General features: G+C 41.7%; 1 protein-coding gene across 7 annotated transcripts in view; it reads left to right on the top strand.

Annotated features, from left to right (window-relative positions):
- The window catches only part of FRY (FRY microtubule binding protein), a 348,688-nt gene that overhangs the window by 56,871 nt on the left and 269,424 nt on the right, over positions 1-22,393 (top strand). For 2 of the 7 annotated variants that reach the window (XM_054506293.1, XM_054506294.1), the window contains exon 2: positions 658-728. The exons of the other annotated variants lie outside the window; for them this stretch is intronic. In XM_054506293.1, the coding sequence (XP_054362268.1) occupies positions 658-728 (71 nt within the window). The remainder of the gene's footprint in view (positions 1-657; positions 729-22,393) is intronic. 7 annotated transcript variants of the gene reach the window in all.

Below are 22,393 nucleotides of genomic sequence, written 5' to 3'. Positions count from 1 at the left end.
CACAGAAGCACCTTGTGCTTCCAATCTTCTGCAACCAGTCTGAGGAGGCTCTCTACTTCACGGGGCTCGTGTGATTAGATTAGGCCCATTTGGATAATCTCCCTGTTTTCCTTTCTGCCATATAACATGACATCACATAACATGATCCTGGGAGTGATAGCCCATCAAATTCATGGGTTCTGGGGTTTATAACAGACAGATTTGAGGGGAAATTTTAGAAATTCTGCCTACCACATCATCTTTTGGAAAAAGAGAGTGATAAAATTAAGGAGATTTTTTTTCATGAAAACATAGCTTTATCATGAAATCACCATCACCCCACAGGACTATCATTAGATGTATATGATATAAGAATACAAAAATGCATTGCAAAGATAAAGACTTGGAATAAGCACAGATTCACAGATTGGGACTTTGAAATCCACCTCCACTACTCACAAGCTGGATGATCTTAAGCAGGCCAATGGCATCCAACAACCATCTCTCTCTCCTCCTGGGGGTTTTATTACTGGCTGCCACTAGGTGTCACTGCCACAGCTGGGGAGAAGAGAAGCTCCCTGGGGCTGTTTCCTCTGTCCATTCCCCCACCCCCACCCCCACCCCCCTGGGGATTGATGTGGATTGAAATCTGTGCAACCCCTGTGTTGTGGATTCCAGAATGCGGAGCTCCTCATCCCTGGGAGAGTCAGAAGCATGGAGCGATCTTGAGGAATCCAACTCTTCGAAAGGTGTGAGCCACACGTTTGCCTGGGGAAGGCTTTTTTTTATCAGGGCAGTTGAGGTTGGGGGAGGGGGTGAAGAAAGGGGCCTGGGCTGCCTCTATTATGCTTTGCACCTCCTTCACCAAGATCCTGTGGTGCGGTTCATTTTGGTGGGGAAGTGAAGTGTCTTCCTGCCCAATCAGCCTCAGCAGTATGGTTTGGCACCATTGAGACAGGAGTGAAAGTCTGAATGCTGAGGTTCAGGGTCCAAGCTGTAGCAGTGGGATTCTTTGTTGCCAAGGCCCATGTGAAACTTAGCTCTCAGGACCTGGACCATGTCCCTGGTTGTTCTACCCTGAGTCAAACAAATGGACTGTCGATACACATCAGAGCTGAAGGCTGCCAGATCGGGAAGCGGGCCCGAGGCGCTGGGCCAGTGCAGGAGATTTGTGTCCAGGCCTATCAGGTGGCTGAGAGAATACAACTAACTTTCAAAAGAGAACTCTTGCCGATGAAGAGCTATCTCCCGTTGGATGTAATGTGCACGCTTAGAACATGGCATCTCTAAATGCATGCTTATTGTCTATTGTAGTGACGTGAGTTACAATGGGGGGGAATGAGTGTTCATATATGCTTTATTAGCGCTAGACCTTAATTATCACACTTCTCTAGAAGTAACTGCCTGTATCTTTACAAACCAATGCCACTAAGGACAATATAGACTTCACAAGTTAAAAGCTATATCTTATTAATTCATATCATCTCTGTATGGAGATCACCGATGTTTGAACCACTTAATGGTATATGGAAGGTTTCGGTATTTAAAAAACACACAGAAAATTGCAAAAGATGAATTAGAAGTGATTTTTTTTCTCATCATGTATGATGAGAAAGTCAGTCTTGGGAATTATTCCCAGAAGCTGGAATCTGCAACCTTTTGTGACTTTTTTAAAAGGGCATTACATTATGAAGAAATAACAGGAAAACAAATGAGCTTTGTTTTGTTTTCTTTAAAAAAAAAAAAAAAAAAAAACCTCTACCCAAGGAGATAATGTAATAATTAGATCAGATAGCCAAGGGCTGCAGAAAATGTAAAGAGAAGCAGGCATCCCCCCCAGGAGGGGACCCTCCCTCTGCAGGCTTGTTCTCTGGTCCGGACCCGTTTCTTGGGTGAGGACCTATCTGTTCTTGCCTGTGAGTCTCAGCTCGCGTCTAGAACATAAATGCACAAAGCAGTATAAAATCGTGTGATCTGTGTGGATGCCCATACCTTTTTAACAACATTGATAATCAGATCCTGTTTCCTGTTTTGGCTCTGCCATTGAGCATCCTGAGTTGGTTTATTTTTTTATATTAGAAGGGTATTCGGTGATGAGAGATCTTTCCAGTCCTTGCAAAAAGGGATGATAGGGATGGATGGGATTTTCGAGTTTTTACCATGTATTAATATAATCCTGTAGTGACCCACTCAGATAGATGCTATTATTGGTATCCCACTTTACAGAAAACTGAGGCAGAGGGGATTGGGGATTTAGTGATTTTCCCAGTCATGTGGCTAGAATGTGACAGCAGGATTCAGTCAGGTGTAGGACTCCAGACTCTATCCTCTGGGGCATTGCCACCACCACCATGCCTCCCTGGGTCTGTGCTTGGAGCCCCTTGCATCCCCGTGGGCAAGCTGATGAGAGCGTGTCCCAGGCAAGCAGTCCTAGTGGGAAGTCACCAGCCCTTCAAACACACGAAATGGACTTTCACCTTCATGGCTTCTTTCTACCACTATTCCAAAGGAGGAACTGGTTTTTCAGAGCCACAGTTTCCTACTTTGAAAAATAAATTTAATTTTTCCTCTGTTTAAAATATTTAAAGGCTGTGAATCTTGAACAAGATAATATATGGTCATGCCCTCATTAAACCAGAATACATTATCTCCTACCAGGTGTTATTGTAATTATCTCTCACAATGCGGCTTTAATAAAGAGATGAGGTCATTTTCTGATAAAGAATTACTGTCTCTTACATAGATTCTTTTTAAAATATCTAGATTGTATTTTGCTTCCTGACAGGTATTTTGTGAGTTTTATGTTTCCTTTGGAAAGAGGGAAGAAGCATACCATTGAAAACCAATCCTAGTGAGCTTTCTCGCTTGTCTGTAAGATAGCGTTTAATGGGAGAATCTCTACTCCCGAGGCTGTGCTGACATCCTCATTCCACCTAGTATATGAGAGCATTTTGAGATAAATTCTTAATCATGTAAAATACATTCTTTTAAGAGCAGAGGCCAGGGCGAAAAATGCTTCCTGGCCTTGAAGATTGCCTTATTTGTGCATGACAAAAGCACTCCCCTGTAGGTTGCTTTGTTTCCCAGAATATTCTAGAATGTGAGTTACATTGTTGAGTTACAAGAACACTGTAAGAACACAGTAAATCAAATCTTGTCGCCTGAACATCAGCAAGTGTCACGGCGCGGCAAGTACGGAGTGGCCTAGTTACATAGATTAAGCTTGCTGAGGGACTCCACCTGGCAGCAAGTGTCGCTTCAGAAATGGACAGTGGCCCAGGATGCTCTCGATCTTAGAAGCAGCCCAAGTCAATGCAGTAAGAAAGATTCAAAAATGACAACCCATTAGGAAGGATCAGCTTTCTTAAACTTAGACGGACCTTTTAAAAAAAAAGGTAAAGTCAAAATTGTTTGTCTCTCCAAAAAGACATCATTTTCTACTCCAGAAATAGTCAGGGTTAGGTTTGTGTACAAAATGCGTGTTTAGCCAGTGATAGATTAAAAAAATATTTTTGTGAATTAGCATTTTTCTTTTTTCCCAATAAAATAATTTTCGAGCTGTAGCTTTTGTTCCAGTTATTAATTTGCCATATTTTATAGCCTAACCAATGTGATTTTATTTAGCCCTATTGAAGTGCCATGTATTTCAGTATGACTCAGTTCCCGCCTAAACTTTCCCATGCGAGCATCAAATATTAATCCAAAAATCCAAAATCATGTGCCCCTAAGTAATCAGGCAGATCATTTGTTAAAACAAAGAATTTTCTATTTAGAATGCATAGGATCTTATTTGTACTTACTGTAAAATTTCTTTAAACATAAAATTGCAGAACTGCCCCAAATGAATCTGTATTATAGTTATTTACTGAATATATGTTTATGTGTCTCTAATTTTGATACTGATGTGAAATCGGTCAGCTTGGTTATAACCTTCGTGTGACTATTCCCCACGTCGCCTTTCGCTCTCAGTGAATCAGTCCTTTTGCTGCTTATGCCTTGTCCTTCCTCTGTCTCTGTGTTTCAGTCTATATCACTTCTCTAATTGAACCATCTGCCTGGCAGCCCCCCCAGCAGAAATCCCCTGGAAATTACGTGAAACATGCATACTTTCTCTGTGAAATTCAGTGTGTTTAGTGTCAGGGTATTCCTAGCAGGCAAGAAACCGCTTTCAGTGTTTGCATATTTAGTTCTGTTACAAACACTTAAGGGCAAGGGGTCTATTTTATCCCTCTTTGGCTTCCCATTTTTTAACAAATATGTCTTGATGGTATAAATTATTATATCTTCTTACTTTCTGACTCCTCCTCTTGGCTGAATTTTTCAGTCCTCTCAGGATGACTGTAAGGATTTCTTCAGTGTAACAGTTTAAAATTTTTCTCTCCTCATATGTGTCTGCCTTTCTTCTCTTTCTTAAATCCACACCAATGCCACTCACTGCAGGAAGAACTCAGAGAGCAAGTGGGATCTGTGAAAAATGCCCATGATGTGGGAGCACAGCTGACCATAGGGAGCTCCTTCATGGCCTGCAAAGATAAAAGGGAAACAACTCAAAAGAGGAATTTCACCTCCTACTGTTGGGAATTTTGTCTTTAAATTTCTTTAAGAAACTAGAACTAGTGATTCGCAGCCTATTAGACCCAACGCTTCCATTTATTTATTTATTTATTGAAAGCATCTTTATTTTCTTTATTAGTTTCAGGAGTAGAATTTAGTGATTCATCAGTTGCATCTAATACCCAGTGCTCATCACGTCATATGCCCTCCTTAATGCCCATCACCCAGTTACCCCATCCCCCCACCCATGTCCCCCTCCTGCAACCCTCAGTTTGTTTTCTAGAGTCAATAGTCTCTCATGGTTTGCCTCCCTCTCTGTTTTCATCTTATTTTATTATTCCAACTCTCCCCTTTATAACAAATATTTTTTCACATCTCTTTTACTATCCTGAAATGAAATTCAAGGATAATACAACTCATCTATCGATATAGCTTTAAAAAAATCTATATTTATATGCCTATGTCTGTCTCTTACATCTGTAATGCAAAAGAAAAAGGTAAAGAAAGTAATCTGTGCTAAACTGGTCTGAGTGTCAACACTTCCAGTACTCTGACTCTGTTGCATGGAGAGACAGGCTGAACTCGTCAGATGTCCATGCCTGTCATAGAGCCACCGTGAAGGCGCAGCCCCCCCAGGGAGACTGGCACAAGTGTGGGCCTCAGTGTTATGATTTTCCAAATTGATGACCAATTTTTGTACAAGCTCCAAACACAGCAAAGTACACTCTTTCCTCAACATACATAGTGGTTGCTTTCCTTGAAAATGTAGAAGATGATTAACCTATGCAAAAATAGTTTGTTAATACTTCGTTTGTAAGTACAACCATTAGATTCCAGACTAAGATCATTACAAATGAGTTTCCCATCTATGAGGCTGTCAAGGGGAGCACTTGGCAGTCAGGTCGGACATGAGACAATTCATTGTGCAGGAGGGATCCACACATTGCAGGACATTGAGCAGTCCTGCCTCTACTCACATTATATCAGTAGCACCTGCCCCATCACTGGTATAACCAAAAACATCTCCACAGATTTGGAAAATGCCCCCTAAAGGGCAGTATCATACCCACTAAGATCCACTGCTATCAAACATTAAGGATGTCTAGTAATAAATCAGATTCTATTTTATTAGTGAAATTATTATAGAAACCTGCATTATGCCACCATGATATTGAACAATCACCATGTGTGTTGCTCCTAGACTATAAGCTATTGAGGGTCAAGACCATATCTCATTGTATCCAGAGGGATCCACACAGTGTCAGGCAATTCACTGGTGCTCAGTACTGTCTGTTGAAAGAATAAAGACTCATGAACATCTACCTTATTTTCAAAGGAACTGAACTTACTTTCATTAATAATACATACCACTTTTATCAAACTTCATTGTTACAATAACACTGTTAAGGTATTAAATGCTGGATTGTACAAACCTAGAAAATACTCAGTGATCTGCGCCTAGTTAGATAAATTCAACTTTATCTGTTGAATTTTTAAAACATAAAGTGCAAGAAAAGAGATGCTAGCAACATTTACATTCTGTGCTGTTTTCCCTTTTTTAAAAAATGTACTCTTCCATTGTTATAAAATTATTGACAGCTTCTTGAGTACAAAAGAGTGGAGAAAAACAATAAAGGCAGCCTATCCCCAAGGACATATTGTCCATTTGGAGAGATGGGCTACACATCTAGAACCAATAATAATCAAAGCTAATAATCAAGTGTCGTGTGGAATAGGGATTTCATTACACACAGTAAGAGACTGGGACAGAGAAGACCATGAGTAGCCTGATAGCTCATAGAACGGGAGGGCTTGAGTACCATCTGAAGTGGTGGATAGAATTGGAACTGGTGAAGAAGACCACATTTTAGGCAAAGGGAGAACGTAGCAAAGGTTTGGATAGGTGTGGGAGGGAGGCATCAGGGGAGGGGCCTTTACCCTAGACAGTGGTAGTGGTGATGGTGGGTAGAAGGAGAAATTTGCCTGTTGGGGAAAAATGTGAAGAAAGTTGGTTGACAGAGTAAGGACCAGACCGATTATTTAGTTTTGACCAGAATTACTTTAAAAGACCCAATGTTAGGGGCACCTGGGTGGCTCAGTCGTTAAGCGTCTGCCTTCGGCTCAGGTCATGATCCCAGGGTCCTGGGATCGAGCCCCACATCGGGCTCCCTGCTCAGCCAGAAGCCTGCTTCTCCCTCTCCCCCTCCCCCTGCTTGTGTTCCTTCTCTCACTGTGTCTCTCTCTGTCAAATGAATAAATAAATAAAATCTTAAAAAAAAAAAAAAAAAGACCCAATGTTAACTGTATGTTACCTCTTGAAAAAATATCCCCCTTAGTGGTCAGATTTTGAGTGGAATGTTTAGTAGTTATGTTAAGTAAGTATCCAAAAGCAAGAATGAAAAAAGGGAAAATGTTAACTTTTGTTATTATTTCTTTTTTTTACAGTTTATTTTTTTTTAATTGCCTTCATTCAGTTAACTCACGTTTGAGTAGATTAGAACACAAAGTTAGAGGAAGGCTGTGTGCTGAGCTATGCCTGGTTTGGAATCAAAAGTCACTTACAGCTCTGCCACCTTAAGGCAATAACTTACCCCCGACAAATCTCAGCTTTTCCATCTTTAAAATCTTCCCAATACCTCGTTCATAAACACACACACATACACGCACACACACACACACACACACAGGTCTTTGGACTAAATGCCTTAGCATGTAAAGTAGCCCGTTATGTGGTACATAAAAGGTACTTCATAATTAATCTTATTAGATTAAAATATTTCACCCCTTTAAGTTTAGGTGCAATTTGTGTTCAATCATGAAACTACGTAAGTTCATAAAAACTACATCTCATCAGCCAGGCAAGTATTTACTGTCTGAGTGTCCTTGGATTCTCTAAACTTCTGTTTCTTCATCTATAAAATAGGGATAATATACCAAACTCATAGAGTTATTACAAGAATAAAGTAAGATGATGCGTGAAAAGTATTTTTAGCACAGTTGTGGGCACATAGCAATCTCCCAAAAAATACTATCATTAGTATAATCTATTAATATCATTATGATGCACTTTACATGCTATGTGCATATATTATCTCTATCTTTATTACAGTCCTAAGTGGTATGTATTTTTTTATTTCAGCTTTAATTGACATGCAAAATTGTAAGATAGTTAAATTGTGCGTTGTGGTTATTTATTTATTTATTTATTTGTTTATCTATGTTCCTATTTTTATATGAGCAGGAGCCTGAAGAATGGGGAACTCAAATTACTTGCTCAGGGTCATCAATTGGCTAATTGTGGAGGTTGGACTGGGACACAGATGTTCCAATTCCAAATCTGGTACAATTTCCCCATCCTCAGGGCTTTGTAATGAGCCAGGATAACACTTTCCTTCAAACCCCACTTAAAAAATGATTCACAGAACAGTTTGTAAACCACTGGACAGAATAGCAAACATTTCTTGAGACCCCAGAGCCTCAAGTCATATTTTATAAGGTAGTCCTGCCTAGTACCAGCCGGGCTTTTCCAATGATGAAGATAGAGATGGAACAGAGAGCCCAGGCTCAGCAGCTCCTTTTTGTCATCAGTGCATCTCTCCCCATGCCATCATGCTGACGTTGGGGCTGTGGGAGTCAGGTGGGAAATTCGACTGGTAGGATCTATTCAACACAGTACTAATCACTGCTACCTGGGATTGTAAATGGGTTCAACTTATCACAGCCTCGTTTTTCCATGTGGTTGCGAATCAGTGTTCAGCATTTCTTTGGTTCCATTTAGAGTGTTAATATTCTGTATGAAAATAAATATTTTGGAGGTACATAAATAAACATGAAAGCGTAGGTACTGCAAACCTAGACATATGTTGGGTTGTAGAAGTTGCCATCTTGGGTCCATATGTAGTATTGCTCTTGGCACCCGGCAGACTTTTAGCAAGTTGGAAATAAAGTTTATGGGAACAGGCAAATGTGAAACATCTGCCAAAATGAATTATGAAACAAAAATCTTCTTGACTGAAAATTTTGTGCTTTTCAATTACCTGAACATCATGCGCTCTCACCTCAGTATTTCTGAGCTACGCGAAAGTCCTAAAATCTTGGCTTTAGGACTCAGATTCTTCAATGGAGTGAAAGTAGGAGAGTGTCCTGTCCTCCTACTCTTCTGTATTCAAGGACAGATCTATTTTTCAAAATCTCTGTAAGATCATCTGGTGATTTTTTTTTTTTTAACTGGATTGCTGTGATTGAAAGTAAACAGGCTCATCTGTTAGAGCAGAGTCTGTGCCAAAAGAACCTTTGGAACAACAGGAAAATTCATGAGATTCTTGTGAGTTTCACTCTGTCCTTTGAATGCTGGCTTCTTGAAAGATCTATGGGCAGCCACAGGCACAGCCAGAATACACCATCTGCCACTGCTCTTGGGAGGATAAAAAGAAGATGATAATTTATAATATTATTAATTATTCTTCATTAGACATTTATTAAGATTCCACAGTCTTCTGCTGTTGGATCTCATGCTCTAAATTAAACAGATTTAAGAAACAGAAAGGTCTATCTACCTTTAGGGGCTGACTTTCAGAAAAAAAATTTATAGTAAACTATACTTAAAATTTGTGTTTTTATCTTGTATTGGGAGATACAATGGGTGGATAATGCCTTCAGGCTGAAGAATTGTAATATATAAGTTGTATGGTCCTGATACTTTGACTGGTGTCTGTATATGGAGACAGATGATTGAAGGTGGACCTTTATTAAGAGGAGTACCTATATTTCATTCATCAGTAGTAGAATCAGATAAATGAAATTTCAACTTTGAAAAAGGACCCTGGAGTAGCCTGACCCTGTGTCCTCTGCAAGAAGCTTCTCAGTAATATCCTTCTAGAGGGTGTGTCTGCCTTCTGTTTCAATGCCTTCAGTAACAGGAAACTCAGTACCTCCGGTGGAATTCATTCACTCAGCGTATTTATTGAGCACCTACTATGTGCCTGTCTTATTGGAGCTTACCTTTAGCCAGAGGAGTCAACCAGTAAACAGTAAATTCAGTAAATAAGTAAATTATATATTGGAGTGCTCATTCATTCCATTTTTGGATGTCTCTTTTTGTCAGAAAGTTTTCCCTTGTGTTTTCTTCTATGTAATGATTGTTCAGGTATTTGAAGAAAGTGTTCCCTGCCCTCTTAATTCACCTCACTGTTAAATTATGCACTCTCGGTTGGTTAAGCAGTTACTGATAGGTATGAGTTTGCTAGGGCTGCCATAATAAAGTACCACAGACGGGGCAGGGTAAACAACAGACGTTAGCTCAGAGTTCTGAAGGCTAGAAGTCCAAGATCAAGGTGTGGATAAGGTTGGCTTCTTTAAAGCCTCTTGCCTTGGCTTGCAGATGGCTGTCTTCTGTGTCTTCACATCATGTTTTCTCTTTATGTGTCTGTGTCCTAGTCAGAACACCAGTCATATTTGATTAGGACACTAGTGACCCCATTTTAACTTAATTAGCTTAAAGACCCTACTCCAAATACAGTGGCATTCTGAGGTACTGGGGGTTAGGACTTCAACACAGGAATGGGGGGGCTGCATAATTCAGCCCATAACATATAACCTCTTAACTGGAACACTCAGAAGCAGGCAGGTGACCCCACAGGAAGAATCAGGTAGGTTGGTCACAACCCATGTTCTAGACATCTAGATTACCTCTGATAGCCCCAGCATTGTTACCTGGCATTGAACTTGCAGTCAAAGAGAAATGCCAAAGCTTTAAATGACTTGTTTTTAAGTCACATTTTCCTCCAACCTTCGTTCAGTTGTTCATTCAGTAAGTGTGTCCTGAGCGCCTGCTGGGTTGCGCTGCACACGCACCAGGAATACAGCCAGGAAACCAGCAGACATTATCTCTACCTTCTCTGGGGCTTAAGTTATACCCATGCAGGCTTCAATAAACAAGTGAACAAACAGATATAGAATTATAAATTGACGTGTGCTATGAAGTAAATGGACATATAAGAGAAGCACCCTACTTTTGGTAATCTTGGGGGGTGGCCAAAGTATAGAGTTTTGCATTTACCTGAAACAAAATATTCCATGTTAGATTTGGCTCATATTCTACTCTCTAGTCATTCCCAGGAGACTGTCATTTATTATATATGTGCCCCCGTCCCCCGACTTCACTGTATTCTCCCATGTGATGGGTATGAGACCTCTGGCTTCATCCAAATCATTAATCAAAACGTCTAAAAAATCAGAACGCTACTGTCATTGTCAGAGAACTAATAATAATATCCCTTAGCTAGACTCAGCTAAAGGTCTAGCTATCATACACAAAGCAGGACTCTAATTAGAAATACTAACAAGGGTCAAGCTGCCCACTGCTAAGTTTTCTGTATCACTAGCCAGAGCCTTAAATGTTCCTCTGCTTATGAAACATTTATCACGAAAGGCCTTTCAAGGTGTCGGTCTGATGACTTTTGAAAGGTCAAGTCCACTTAAAGAGTTTCACTTGCAATGTGGAGAAGTGAAATTGCTTTCAATCTAACTAGAAAGAACACCAGTTGCAAAACAGAATGTCTCCGTTTTCTAGTGCCACGGCTCAAAGGTGATGCCCATCAGCTTCTTCTAAATGAACCTGCCCTGTCCTTGCAGGCCCATTCCAGAAGCCTGAGGTGGCGTGGGTCCAAGCTCTCTGGTTCCCTCTCTTCTTACCTTAGGCATCCTTGGCTTTGCAAACGCTTATGCACTTGCTGCCCAGGTCTACCTGCTTTCCCCCACAGTCCCAGTTCCTGTGTTTGTCCTGGGCCATCACTCCTGGCATTTTGGTAAAAGGCACCCCAGATCTCCTGGCTGTCAGCGCACCAAACTGGCTTTCTTTCTGGTCAGGGTAAGGAGAGTTCAATCAAATTCAGAGAATTGGAGATTAAGCAGTTCATCCAGCAGGCACATCAGCTTAGACCATCACAGGGCTACAAACCCCAAGGTGATGTCATCTTCACATCCATGGCAGCACACTGACAGCAGTAGAGAAAATGAAATCCTTCCAGAAACAGTCAAACCTGACCTTTAATTCATCATGGACCATAACTTGTCAAGGTTTATGAGCAGAGAGGGACTGCTGTGAGCATTTGTTGATGTAGATGTATTATTTGACGTGTTTGCTTGTCGATTTGGCACATTATATTCCATAATATACATAGAGTAAGCTAAATTGCAACAAAACTCATTCATCCATTTACTCATTCATTCAGGATTCCATGAGCCCCTATCTTGCTGCACCCAGCATTGTTCTGGGTACTAAGATTGGAGTAGGGAATAAAACAGACATAACCCTTGCCCTCCCAGATCTTACATGCTGGTGAGTTTGGGAGACACATTATGAGCATGTAAATATGTATTATTCAGAAAGTGAAGCATGCTTCAAATAAAGTAAAGCAAGAAAAGGAGGATACAGAGACAGGAGAATGAAATCTTACCTTGTGTATGATGCTCGGGGCAGATCTTTCTGATAGGCAGAGACCTGAAGAAAGAGAGGTAGTAAACCACGTGGACATCTTGGGAGATGGAGTTCCGGCAGAAGGAAGAGCGAGTGCAAAGGCCCTGGGCTTGGTCTGTTCGCGGAACAGCAAGGAGGCCTCTGTGCCTGGAGTGGAGCTAGTGCTTCTTCTTCATTGCTGGTGTTTCAAAAAGTATAACAGAAAATCAGATTGATTCTTCAGTAGACTTGCCCCATGTTCTTATTACTGCTGTTTTTGTTGTTAACTGAAAGTACATGAGAAAAGAGTCTTTTGATTCTCCGAAGTCTATGTTGTTCTTAACTGGCCAAGGAGTTAGTCCCGGGGTGTCTGTGTGTGTGTATTATGTATATACACATATAGACATGTTTAATGAAATTAGGAGAGCAGCTGAGACATACATCTTTTTAAAAGATTTTATTTATTCATGTGAGAGAGAAAGAGTGGGGGGGGGGCACATAAGTGGGGAGGAGCAGAGGAAGAGGGAGAAGCAGGCTTCCCGCGGAGCAGGGAGCCCAATGTGGGTCTGGATCCCAGGACCCTGGGATCATGACCTGAGCCGAAGGCAGACATTTAACCAATTGAGCCACCCAGGCACCCTGAGACATACATTCTTACACTGGAATGTGAGAGTGTGAGAGTTAGTCATCTACTGGATTTAAAAAACCCTTGGTAGTCTATTATGCAGTCTGTTATTAGCAATCAGTCCTACAGGTGCTATTATTTTCATCCTCCAAATAAAGCACAGGAGTTGAGTAAGGGCTAGAGTAGTTTGAAATGTAAGAACTCTGATTCTTTCCAGGTTTCGTCACACCTGTGTTTACCGCAGAAACAATCCCATTGGTGGCAGACAGTTTAATAAGCAAAACCTGGCGTGAGCGTACTTCCTGAGGTCAGTCTTCCTTCTCAGCACAGTCGGCCTTATCTGAGTTCCTAGTAACCCATCTCTGGGCACTCTGCATCCTGAGAAATGTCGGGAATTTTTTTCAGTTACAAAGCAAACACTTCTCATGCTTCTAGGTGTTTCCATGTATCAGGTTCTAAGAGGCCACCTGTGACGGGGGCAGAGTGTATGAAGGTGATGTTGTGCCGGGCAAGCCTGGCTCAGTTTGTTCAGCTGGAGTGCTTCCAACAGCCCAGTGGGGCTGTCTGCCAACATGCCTGTGACCTCAGAGAACGCCAGAACACTTGAGGTACAAGAAGAGCAAATGAATAAAGCTATAACTGCCTCAGGGTTAGACTGGGAAATGTCACCAGCATAACTTCAATTGGTCCTGAGAGGAAAGTTTGCAAATATAAGAACAGCAATTGGACTTATTCTTTGGCCATAACCATCTTATTTAAATGCTTCAATTTCTGCATATGTGAAATTCAAAGACATGGTAGACCTTCACATGGTATGAAGGTATATTCATTCATTGGTTCCTTCGTGGAAAAGGTCACATTGAGTTGTGTGGTGCTCTTTCTGGACTGGAGCTGCTTCTCTGTGAATGATCAGCTAGGTAAGTGTTTTCGAGTAAAATTAAGTCTTGTCATTGACGGGTGTTTGCAGAGCATTCTAAGATTTCATGAGTCCCATTCTTCATCTGCCCTGTTGTTTCTAAGGGTTGAGCGTATGGCATTTAGGGAGTTTGTGGTAATGGCAGAAGATTTCAAAATTAATCTCTAAAATTTATATCTGTCTGATTGGCTACTAATGAAAACAGGCTATTCTACACTGTCATGTGATTTTTTTAGTCTTTGGTTTCTATCAAACAATACATTGTTCTCCTTTCTATTGTTTCTATAGATTTCCATAGAAAATCACTTGATAGATGTACAGCAGAAGGATATATTTTATGCATTTAATGTAGTGAGGATGATGTTATTATATCTGTTACTTGTGGGCTCACCCACAAAAATAAACCTCAGCTAGTGTGTTGCAGACTCTGTTATGTCCCAGGCACCATGCTAGGTGCTGGTGATTCAGAGATGAGAGGCGCGTCCTTCCATTGCCTTCAAGCAGCTCACAGTTTTAGTAGGAGGCAGACAAGTCACCTGAAAATGACATGACCTTGTAATGGGTGCTACTGGAGCCAGACGAGGAGCATTTTACTTTGCCTGAGGAAGTCTGTCAGAGCTTCTCAGGAGAGTGGGTGAGGGTTCCAGTGAGGAGGGTGGGAAGAACAAGCAGGATACGCAGTGCAGAGCATAACAGCATGGGGCTGCATGATGTTTGGGTGACTTGCAGACAGCTCCCTATGGCTGAAGTATGTGTTGCATGAAGTTGGAGAAATAGGAAAGGATCTAGGATGACCACCAAAGGTTGAGCTCTGCCCCCAAAGCGATAGGAACTATTGAACAAGCCAGCAGCAGTATACAGAAGCGTGAGCCAATGAGAAAACTCCTGTATTGAGCCAGGCAAGGAATTACAAGTACGTGAATTAAGACAGTGGTGGCAGAATGAAAATGAGCAGACGGATACAAGAAATAGTGAAGAGATCGAATTGGCAGGGCTTGCTAGGGCTTTACATGTGGGGATGAAAAAGGGGATTCTCGGCTTTCTAACTTGAGTGAATTAGGAAATGGTGGTGCCGTTCAGGTGACAGAGTAGGAGCTGGAAGCTGAGAAGGGGCAGTGGTGAGTTCAGATTTAGCTGCGCTGGATTTTGGGTAACTGAGGGGTATCTGAAAGGTAAAGAGGTACATGTGGACGTGGACCTCAGCAAGATCTGAGGTATGGAAATTAGGAAACATCACACCATAGCTGACGCTAAGGGTTAATTGAAATATCTTAGCAATATTTATATATGAGAAGGGGCTCAATGTGGAAATCTGAGTTACTCTTACAATTTAAGGGAGGCAAAGAGGAGGAGCCTTTAAGGTGATGAGATCAAATAGTCACAGAGGTAGGAAGAGAACAGAGGAGGCTGATGTCACAGAAGCCAAGTGAAGCCAAAGTGTCAAAAAAGTCAACTTGACCAACAGTGTCAAATGCTGCCGGGAGGCCATGTGATGTGAGGACCAGAAGGTTCCATGGGGTTTGGGCATTAGTAGTCACAACGCACTCATCCCAATGAGCAGGAATGGCAGTAAGTTGGAGAGTGAGTGGGATAGACACTCACTATAGAAGGGTAGACATCCCCCAGCCTACATGACCAAGGGCAGCAAGGATTCAAATCAACAGGCTCTGCACAGCATTGTTTAAAGGATAAGGGTCAAAAATTTTACATGAAACTCAATCCTAGTCAGACACCTGCCTGGGATTTTCTAACATCTCCCATTATTCCTAAGTAGAAAAGAGTTTGGGTATCTTACTAGAGATGTTATGGCCTTGATGCAAGCAGTCTTCAGCACAAGAAAAACCCTGCTTTGAAAGGAATGGGTGTGAAATAGCTCCAATGAGAAGAATCTCCCTTAACATGCAAGCAGTAACAAGATCAGTGTCCTGGCTCTCTACCTTCACAGGCGTTGGTGGTACACAAAAGGGCAATAGGTTCGGTCTACCCAGTTCTCCCACCAGTGGAAACCTCAGGTGATTCCCTTGGAGCTTAGGCTTGACTTTTATAAGGAGTAAATTGGCTTGATGACTTCTAAGACCCACCCACCCTCCCAGGTCCTCTGGACTTTGAATCTGTCTTCAAGGCTTCTTTTTGTTCTCCCTTCCCCATACTTCCCATGCTTTGCTTCTCCTACATGTATAGCTTCTGCAGTTTCCAGATCCATGGTACACTGCTAAGAAAGAGCCCCCCTCTACACCTGACCTGGTCAGAGATGGTGTTAGGGAAACAAGAAATGAAACCCTGAGAACAGAGGGACTCTTCTTTGAGCTGACTTTCCCCTTGACTTTTTACTTCCCTTTGCTGTCAGCTTGCTCAACCTCATGCTTCTCTTGGCCCAAATGGGATTTGTTCAAACAGATATCTGAAAGCCGGAAAAATTATGAATAGCTTTGCATGGAGAAGGTTAAAGGTCTGAAGCAGCCAGGGTAAAGACATTAATGTGTTTGGGCTCCCTGCCATTGGTTAGAATATTCATTCATTCATTCATTTACCCAAATGGCTGTCCATTCAATAATTATAAGCTAAGTGCCTACTGTGTGCTGTGTTGATTGCACTTACCTAGTGTCCCAGGACTAAAGGAGTAAATGGTGAACACAATAAACATATACTCTGCCCCAGTGGAAATGATAGTCCAAAGAGGGAGAAAAGCATGTTGAAAAAAAATTACACGATAAATGCGTAACTACATGTGGTAAGTAAAGACAAGTAAAAGGAGCTATGAGAAGTTTTAACAGTGGGTCTGGAGTTAGACCAGGATATCAAGGGAAGGCTTCTCTGAAGGTGCACTATCTGGACTGACGGAAGGGTAAGCAGGACTTAGCCAAGGCAAGAGAATGGAGAAGAGCCTGTGGCCAGTTAGAGCAGCCCTGCTCACCTTGAGCTGGAGGGGGGCAAGGTGGCTAGAAAATTGGGAGGAGGGGGAGGCAGGGCTGACCATACAAGACCTGGAGAACCAAGAAATTATGAGGTCATGAAAGCAAAGAGTTTCAAGAAGAAGGGTGTGGTTTTGCAGTATCCAATGAGAAGAGATGCCATTTTAGTTAAGGACTAAGAAGTGCCCACTGGCTTACTGGGGGCTGTTCGTCACCTTAGCGGGAGTGTGGCCACAGGAGACAGACTGGACTGGATTGGACTGACGGGGAAATGGGAGGAGCTTGTGTGGAAAGGCAGCTGTCTTGAGACACTAGGGCCGTGATTGAGAAGTCAGGAAGCTAAGGTAGAAACTGGAAGGAAATGTGCGATAAAAGGAAGGTTTGGTTTTGTTTATTGTTTGCTTTTCAGATGAGAGGTATTAAATGTTTTAATAAAGACTGGACCGATCTCAGGAAGAAAAAGGTTAAGATACAAGAGACTGAGGGAGTGAGGTCCCAGGCAAGGAGCGGAGATGGGGTTTCCTCCATTCTAACAGGGCAGGAAGGTGGTCTTAGGGATCTGGTGGCAGAAAAATGGGAGCATTCACATCAGCTGCCATCTATGAGGCAAAGTCTTCCCGGAGAATGGGATGGTGGAGGGAAGCGGGAAGGCTGTGGAGAGGAAAAGGCACCAAGAGCCCACTGCGGAGTGCGGGAGCGTGCCTGCCTGAGACAACCTGGGGGCGTGGCCTGGCGCCACACACCTGCTGGCAGGGTTTTCTTTTCTGCTCACCCCCTACCCCACTGATCCCATAGCATTCCTACAGGTATGTAAGAAGCGCATTTTCAGTTTGTTTCCTGGAGTTTTCCAATGCTAAACCACACCACCTGCTACAATTTCCTATAAATCCTGAATATTCGGACATGGCAGCAGTGCGTTTTGCTCTGGTAATTTTTCCTGCCTCTTTTATTTTTAATTAATTCTGTGATCCTTCCCTCCATGTTCTTTCTTTTACCCTTTGAGTTGCTTGTACCCTTTGGCCTTCTAATATGAAAAACACATGACTTTGTGCCTGTCTTTTCTGGTGGTTTTTTGTAACTACATGTCACACTTCAGTCTGCTTTTCATTTCATTTTTTACAGAACACATTATGGAGTTGGAATCTTCACATAAGCCCATTTGCATGCAGGTGGTCAGTGTCTGTCTGTCTGTCTGTCCCTCTCCAGTCAGGCAACATTTGTGGCAATAACTAGAATGTCTGCTAGATCTCTCCTTTCTTCCTCTCTTCCCATCCTGTTATACACCTGGTACTCACCAGCAACCTGATGCTCTGGCCTCTGGGCTTTGTGTTCTGTTGTTTCTGCTGTGTGTTCTATGCTTGCATCCTCCAGATCTAGGTCTCTGTGCTCCGGACACCCACAGTCTTTATGTTTCTTCCATTGACAGTCTGAAGTGGGGGAGCTCCTTTAGAGCTATAAGTCCTCTTGTTTGGGGTTCATAAGTCCATACTCTTAGAAATAAGGAAGGTTGAGGAAGGAAACTCACATTTGGTGCATTCTTTATGCTGTCTTGTATTCATCCTTATCCTGCTGTAGGGGCTGCTAGTCGCAGTTTAAAGACAGATAAATGAATCCCAGAGAGAATTATGGAGAAATATCTCAGGACCAGGACGGAAACCATCCTTCTTCACTGCTTAAAGCACAAAGTGGTTGGATGAGCATCATTTGGATGCTCATGAAGTAGCTACTGCGGTGAAGGGTGTGGGCCTTGACTTGCTTCAGATATTGAAGAGCTTCTGGCGTGAGCGGGGCTCTTTTGGCAACCGGGCGTCTCCAGCCCGTGAGTCCGGCCAGAGTCCTTCACCACTAGGTGGAGATGTAGTAGCACCACAGAGGAAGCCGACACCCTGCAAATGAAAAGTAGACCTAAGGACAAGCCTTCTAGAGCTAGGGCACTCCAACTTTTTTTTTTTTTTTTCTTTTCAATAATTTATTGAAGTGACATCCACATCACATAAAAGTAACCATTTCAAATACAGTGGCATTTCATACATTCGCAATGTTATACGACCACCACCTCCATCTACTTCTAAGAACTTTCTCTCACTTCAAAGTAAAATCCCTAATCATTCACCAGATTCTTCCCATTCCCCTCTCTCTACCCGTGGCAACAGTCAATCTGCATTCTGTCACTAGGGATTTGCCTATTCTGGACATTTCTTACACACTGAATCATATAATATGCAACCTTTGATGGGCTGGCTCCTTTCACTTAGCATGTTTTCAAGGTTTGTCGGTTAGCATAGATCAATAAGTACTTCATTCCTTCCTCTGGCTGAATATTTCATTGGGGCTCTACCACAGTTTGTTTATCCATTCTTCCGTCAGTGGACATTTGGGCTTTTCCCACCTTTTGGCCACAGTGAATAGTGCTTCTATGAACATGGATGTACATGTATTCGTTTGAGTCCCTGTTTTCAGTTCTTTAGGTTATATGCCAAGAGTGGAATTGTGGGGTCCGGTGGTAATTCTATGTTTAACTCTTTGAGAAACTGCCAAACTTTTCCATGTGGCTGAACCATTTTACATTCCCACCAGCAACATACAAGATTTCCAAACTTTTCTGAGCATGACTCACAATAAGAAGTATATTTTACATCAGAACCCAGCATTCACATATGTGTATATATTTATGTTATATATATATATATATATATATATATATATAAAACATAAGTTTTATGAAACCATGCTTACCCCTCTTACTATAGGATGTGCTCTAAGATGTTCCTTCCTGTTATTTTGTACTAGAAAAATATGCTGGTTTTGATCCACCAAATGAGTTCCACACCTCAAAGCAAAGTGAAATCTTAAAAATCAACTTAACTGTGAAGATTGGAATACTATTTTAAGTGTATAGAATAATATAACCTATCTCCCTTCCATTTGGATAGTCGAAGAATTTAGGATATCATTCATCAACTTATCAATACATATAAGTTTGGGGGAGGGGAGATTGTTGAACCTGTGAGGATGACATTTTACATATTCTCCAAACATGGACAAATTAGATCACACACAAATGTGAGTTACATTGTATGTACTTGTTACAGTGTGAGTATTTTTAATTAGCTGGGGTTCTACAGTTCAGCAACAAGTTATTTGGTGAGTATGGTACCTGTAGCCTCTGGAAAAAGCCTTGTGATACATGTTATCATTTATTGAACGCCCCAATTGAGTAGAGTAAGATCCTGAAGAGCAGGTGGGGATGACAGAAAAAGCAAGGGATATAAGAGAGAGAAAGAAATAGAATCAAGAGAAGGGGTGGGGGGAAGCATGAGAAGCTTCTCCAGTGTGTAGCAATTATTTATGACCATCTTCAAGAAGCACCCGAAACTGAGCTCTCCTGGAAGGAGTGGTGTGTGGGAGGAGTAGACTAGTGGTGAGAACATGTGCTCTCAAGCAGATCCACGGGTAGGATTGCGGGGATCCAAGGGCTAAGATGGGAAAAAATTACATTTTGCTTCTCATTAACTTCTAACTGAAATTTACCATTTTCAAGTACTAATATAGCAACAAAAATAATATTAGCAGCACCTTTAACTTCACTACCAATTGAAATCAGATTTTTTTTCATCATGTTACAGTTGCTTTAGGTAGATTTCAATATTGTTTAGTTTATTATTTTATTGAAAAATTATTATAATTATTGGGCTTACCTCTGGGTTATGTTCTTTAATGTGTATGTAAAGAAATGTGTATCTACAATACCACAGTTTTTGTGGTTTTTAAAATAATTTGATAACTGTATTTCAAAATAACTGGTTTCCATTGTAATCTCATGCATTTTGTCTTATTCGTGTTCTGAGAAGGAGCCTATTGGTTTTGTCAGACTGCCATAAGAGTCCAAAAATAGTTAAGAACTTCCTAGACCTGCACTGTCCAATAAAGGACCCATTAGCCACATGTGGCTATTGAGCCCATGCAGTGTGGGTCTCCAAATTGAAATGTGCTGTAAAACAATACACCAGATTTCAAATACTTAGTGCAAAAAAAAAAAAAAAGAATATTAAGTGTCCCACTAATAATTTTACATATATTACATGTTGAAATGATCATATTTGGGGTATATTAGGTTAAATAAAATATATTTACTCTCACCAGTTTTGTTATTATAAATGTACATACTAGAAAATTTTAAATTGCGTATGTGGCTTATGTTATATTTCTATTGGACGTGACTGGCCTAGCATCAGATCTGAGTTCCAATCTTGGCTCTATCATCTAGCCAACCATTATCTTCATTATTGTTGTTATCATTACTCTGCCATGTCCTAGCTGTCAGGTCCCCATAACTTTCAATGTCCTCATCTGTACAAGTAGATATAAAGCCAAAGGAGAGAGTATTGCTATATTCATTCCAGATTTAGCCTTCTTGCTGATACATTTCTTACTATCAGAAATGTCCCAAAATCTTATCCAGTTCAAAAGAAGGTCCATATCCATGTCCCCTTTCCTTACTTTTCTGCTGCCTGTTGTTTTCATGAACATAAAATTTAAATTAGATATGTGGAAGTTATATATAAAGATGAGGATATAAGAATTTACAGACAGTAGATTTTTTAAAAAAAATTATAAAGAATAAGAAAAAAATTCTCTTGAAGAGCAAAGAAGATGGAAAATAAATCTTGAGGTAGGGTGGAGTAGTATGCAGTCTGCAGTTGCCACCCATCCTGTATTTATCCAGAGACCTAAGTGGCATTTGGATAAGGTGCAAGCAAACCACCAGCACATTCCTGGAGTTTACAAATGGCCACTTAAATAGCAGGAGAACCCTGGTATGTCCCTCATCCAAAAGCTAAAGTCCACAATGGCTGGAAGGTGATGATGTGTTTCTGGAAGAGGGAAGAGCTGACAGGGGGCCTCCTGCCCTTTTGTGTGATCCTTAGCCTTCTGGAGCCCTGAGCACCCTAACATGGGCACCTTGGGGATACAAAGCCCTTCCATCTACAGGATCTCCTCTGGGATCCTGAGACAAGCTTCTGTAGCTAGCAGATGGTACAGTATCACCTGTCCCCTGTAAATGAGAAGGGAATAGCTTGCCCACAGGAGTGGATCACTGAGGCCAGTACCTGGTGGAGTGAGGGCTTGACCCGAGCTTGGCTCTCTCCACAACTGACATGGTGGGGATTGGAATCCTGACCCTCCACCTCGTTTCCCTGGGCTGCTCAAAGTGACCCCACCCACCCTGACGGTCTGCAAAGCTCATTATTCTTTCTCTGACTCCTTAGCTGAGTGGGGCAGTTGGAACTGCTCTCCCCATCAGCCTGTCAAGCTGCTCCCTCCCATCATTCAGACAGTTTCTAGCAGCTCCACCCTCCTACACAAAGCTCTGCCTGTCTGGTCAAAATAGGGTGGTGATTTCCCCACCCTTTCTAAAAACATGCCTGGCAAGACTGTCTCTATCCTCCAGGATTTACTTGGGCCTTCAGAGTGACCTTTTCCCCCACATTGATCTGTGCTTGGGGGTGGGGAAGGCAATGCACGTGTTTCTCCACGTCACTGTTGTTGGACTCCTCTAAAGGCAGATCCGTGGACAGATGGTCACTGTGAAGGTTGAATCGGTGATGCTCAGTGAGGTAGACACTTCTTTTTAGAACATTCGTTTCACCTGAAGGGCTCTATCTGTATCTACAGATACAGTATGTATCTGTAATTCCTTAGCTCAATTCTTCATCTCAGGGACAATGAGCTGCTTTTCAGCTATGGTGTATCCCTGGTTTCCAGGACTTGGCCAGTTGTAGACTGTGCATCGGTTTTCCTCTAAACCAGATGAAGCACTTTGATCCTGCCATATTACCTTCACAGAAAACAACTCGATTATTTTCACTTTGACTTATCTCTTTCTACTTTCCAATTATTTTTTGGTCCTGTGTCCACGGCTGCTCCTCATCAGCCATCGCGTGCTTTAT

This window comes from Mirounga angustirostris, unplaced genomic scaffold (genome assembly GCF_029215605.1).
Source record: "Mirounga angustirostris isolate CCGP_5_RB_7025 unplaced genomic scaffold, mMirAng1.0.hap1 SCAF_3, whole genome shotgun sequence".
In the NCBI taxonomy this organism is placed as follows: domain Eukaryota; kingdom Metazoa; phylum Chordata; class Mammalia; order Carnivora; family Phocidae; genus Mirounga; species Mirounga angustirostris.
The sequence above is the reverse complement of the archived record's forward strand: the minus strand, read 5'-3'. Positions and strand labels throughout refer to the sequence as shown.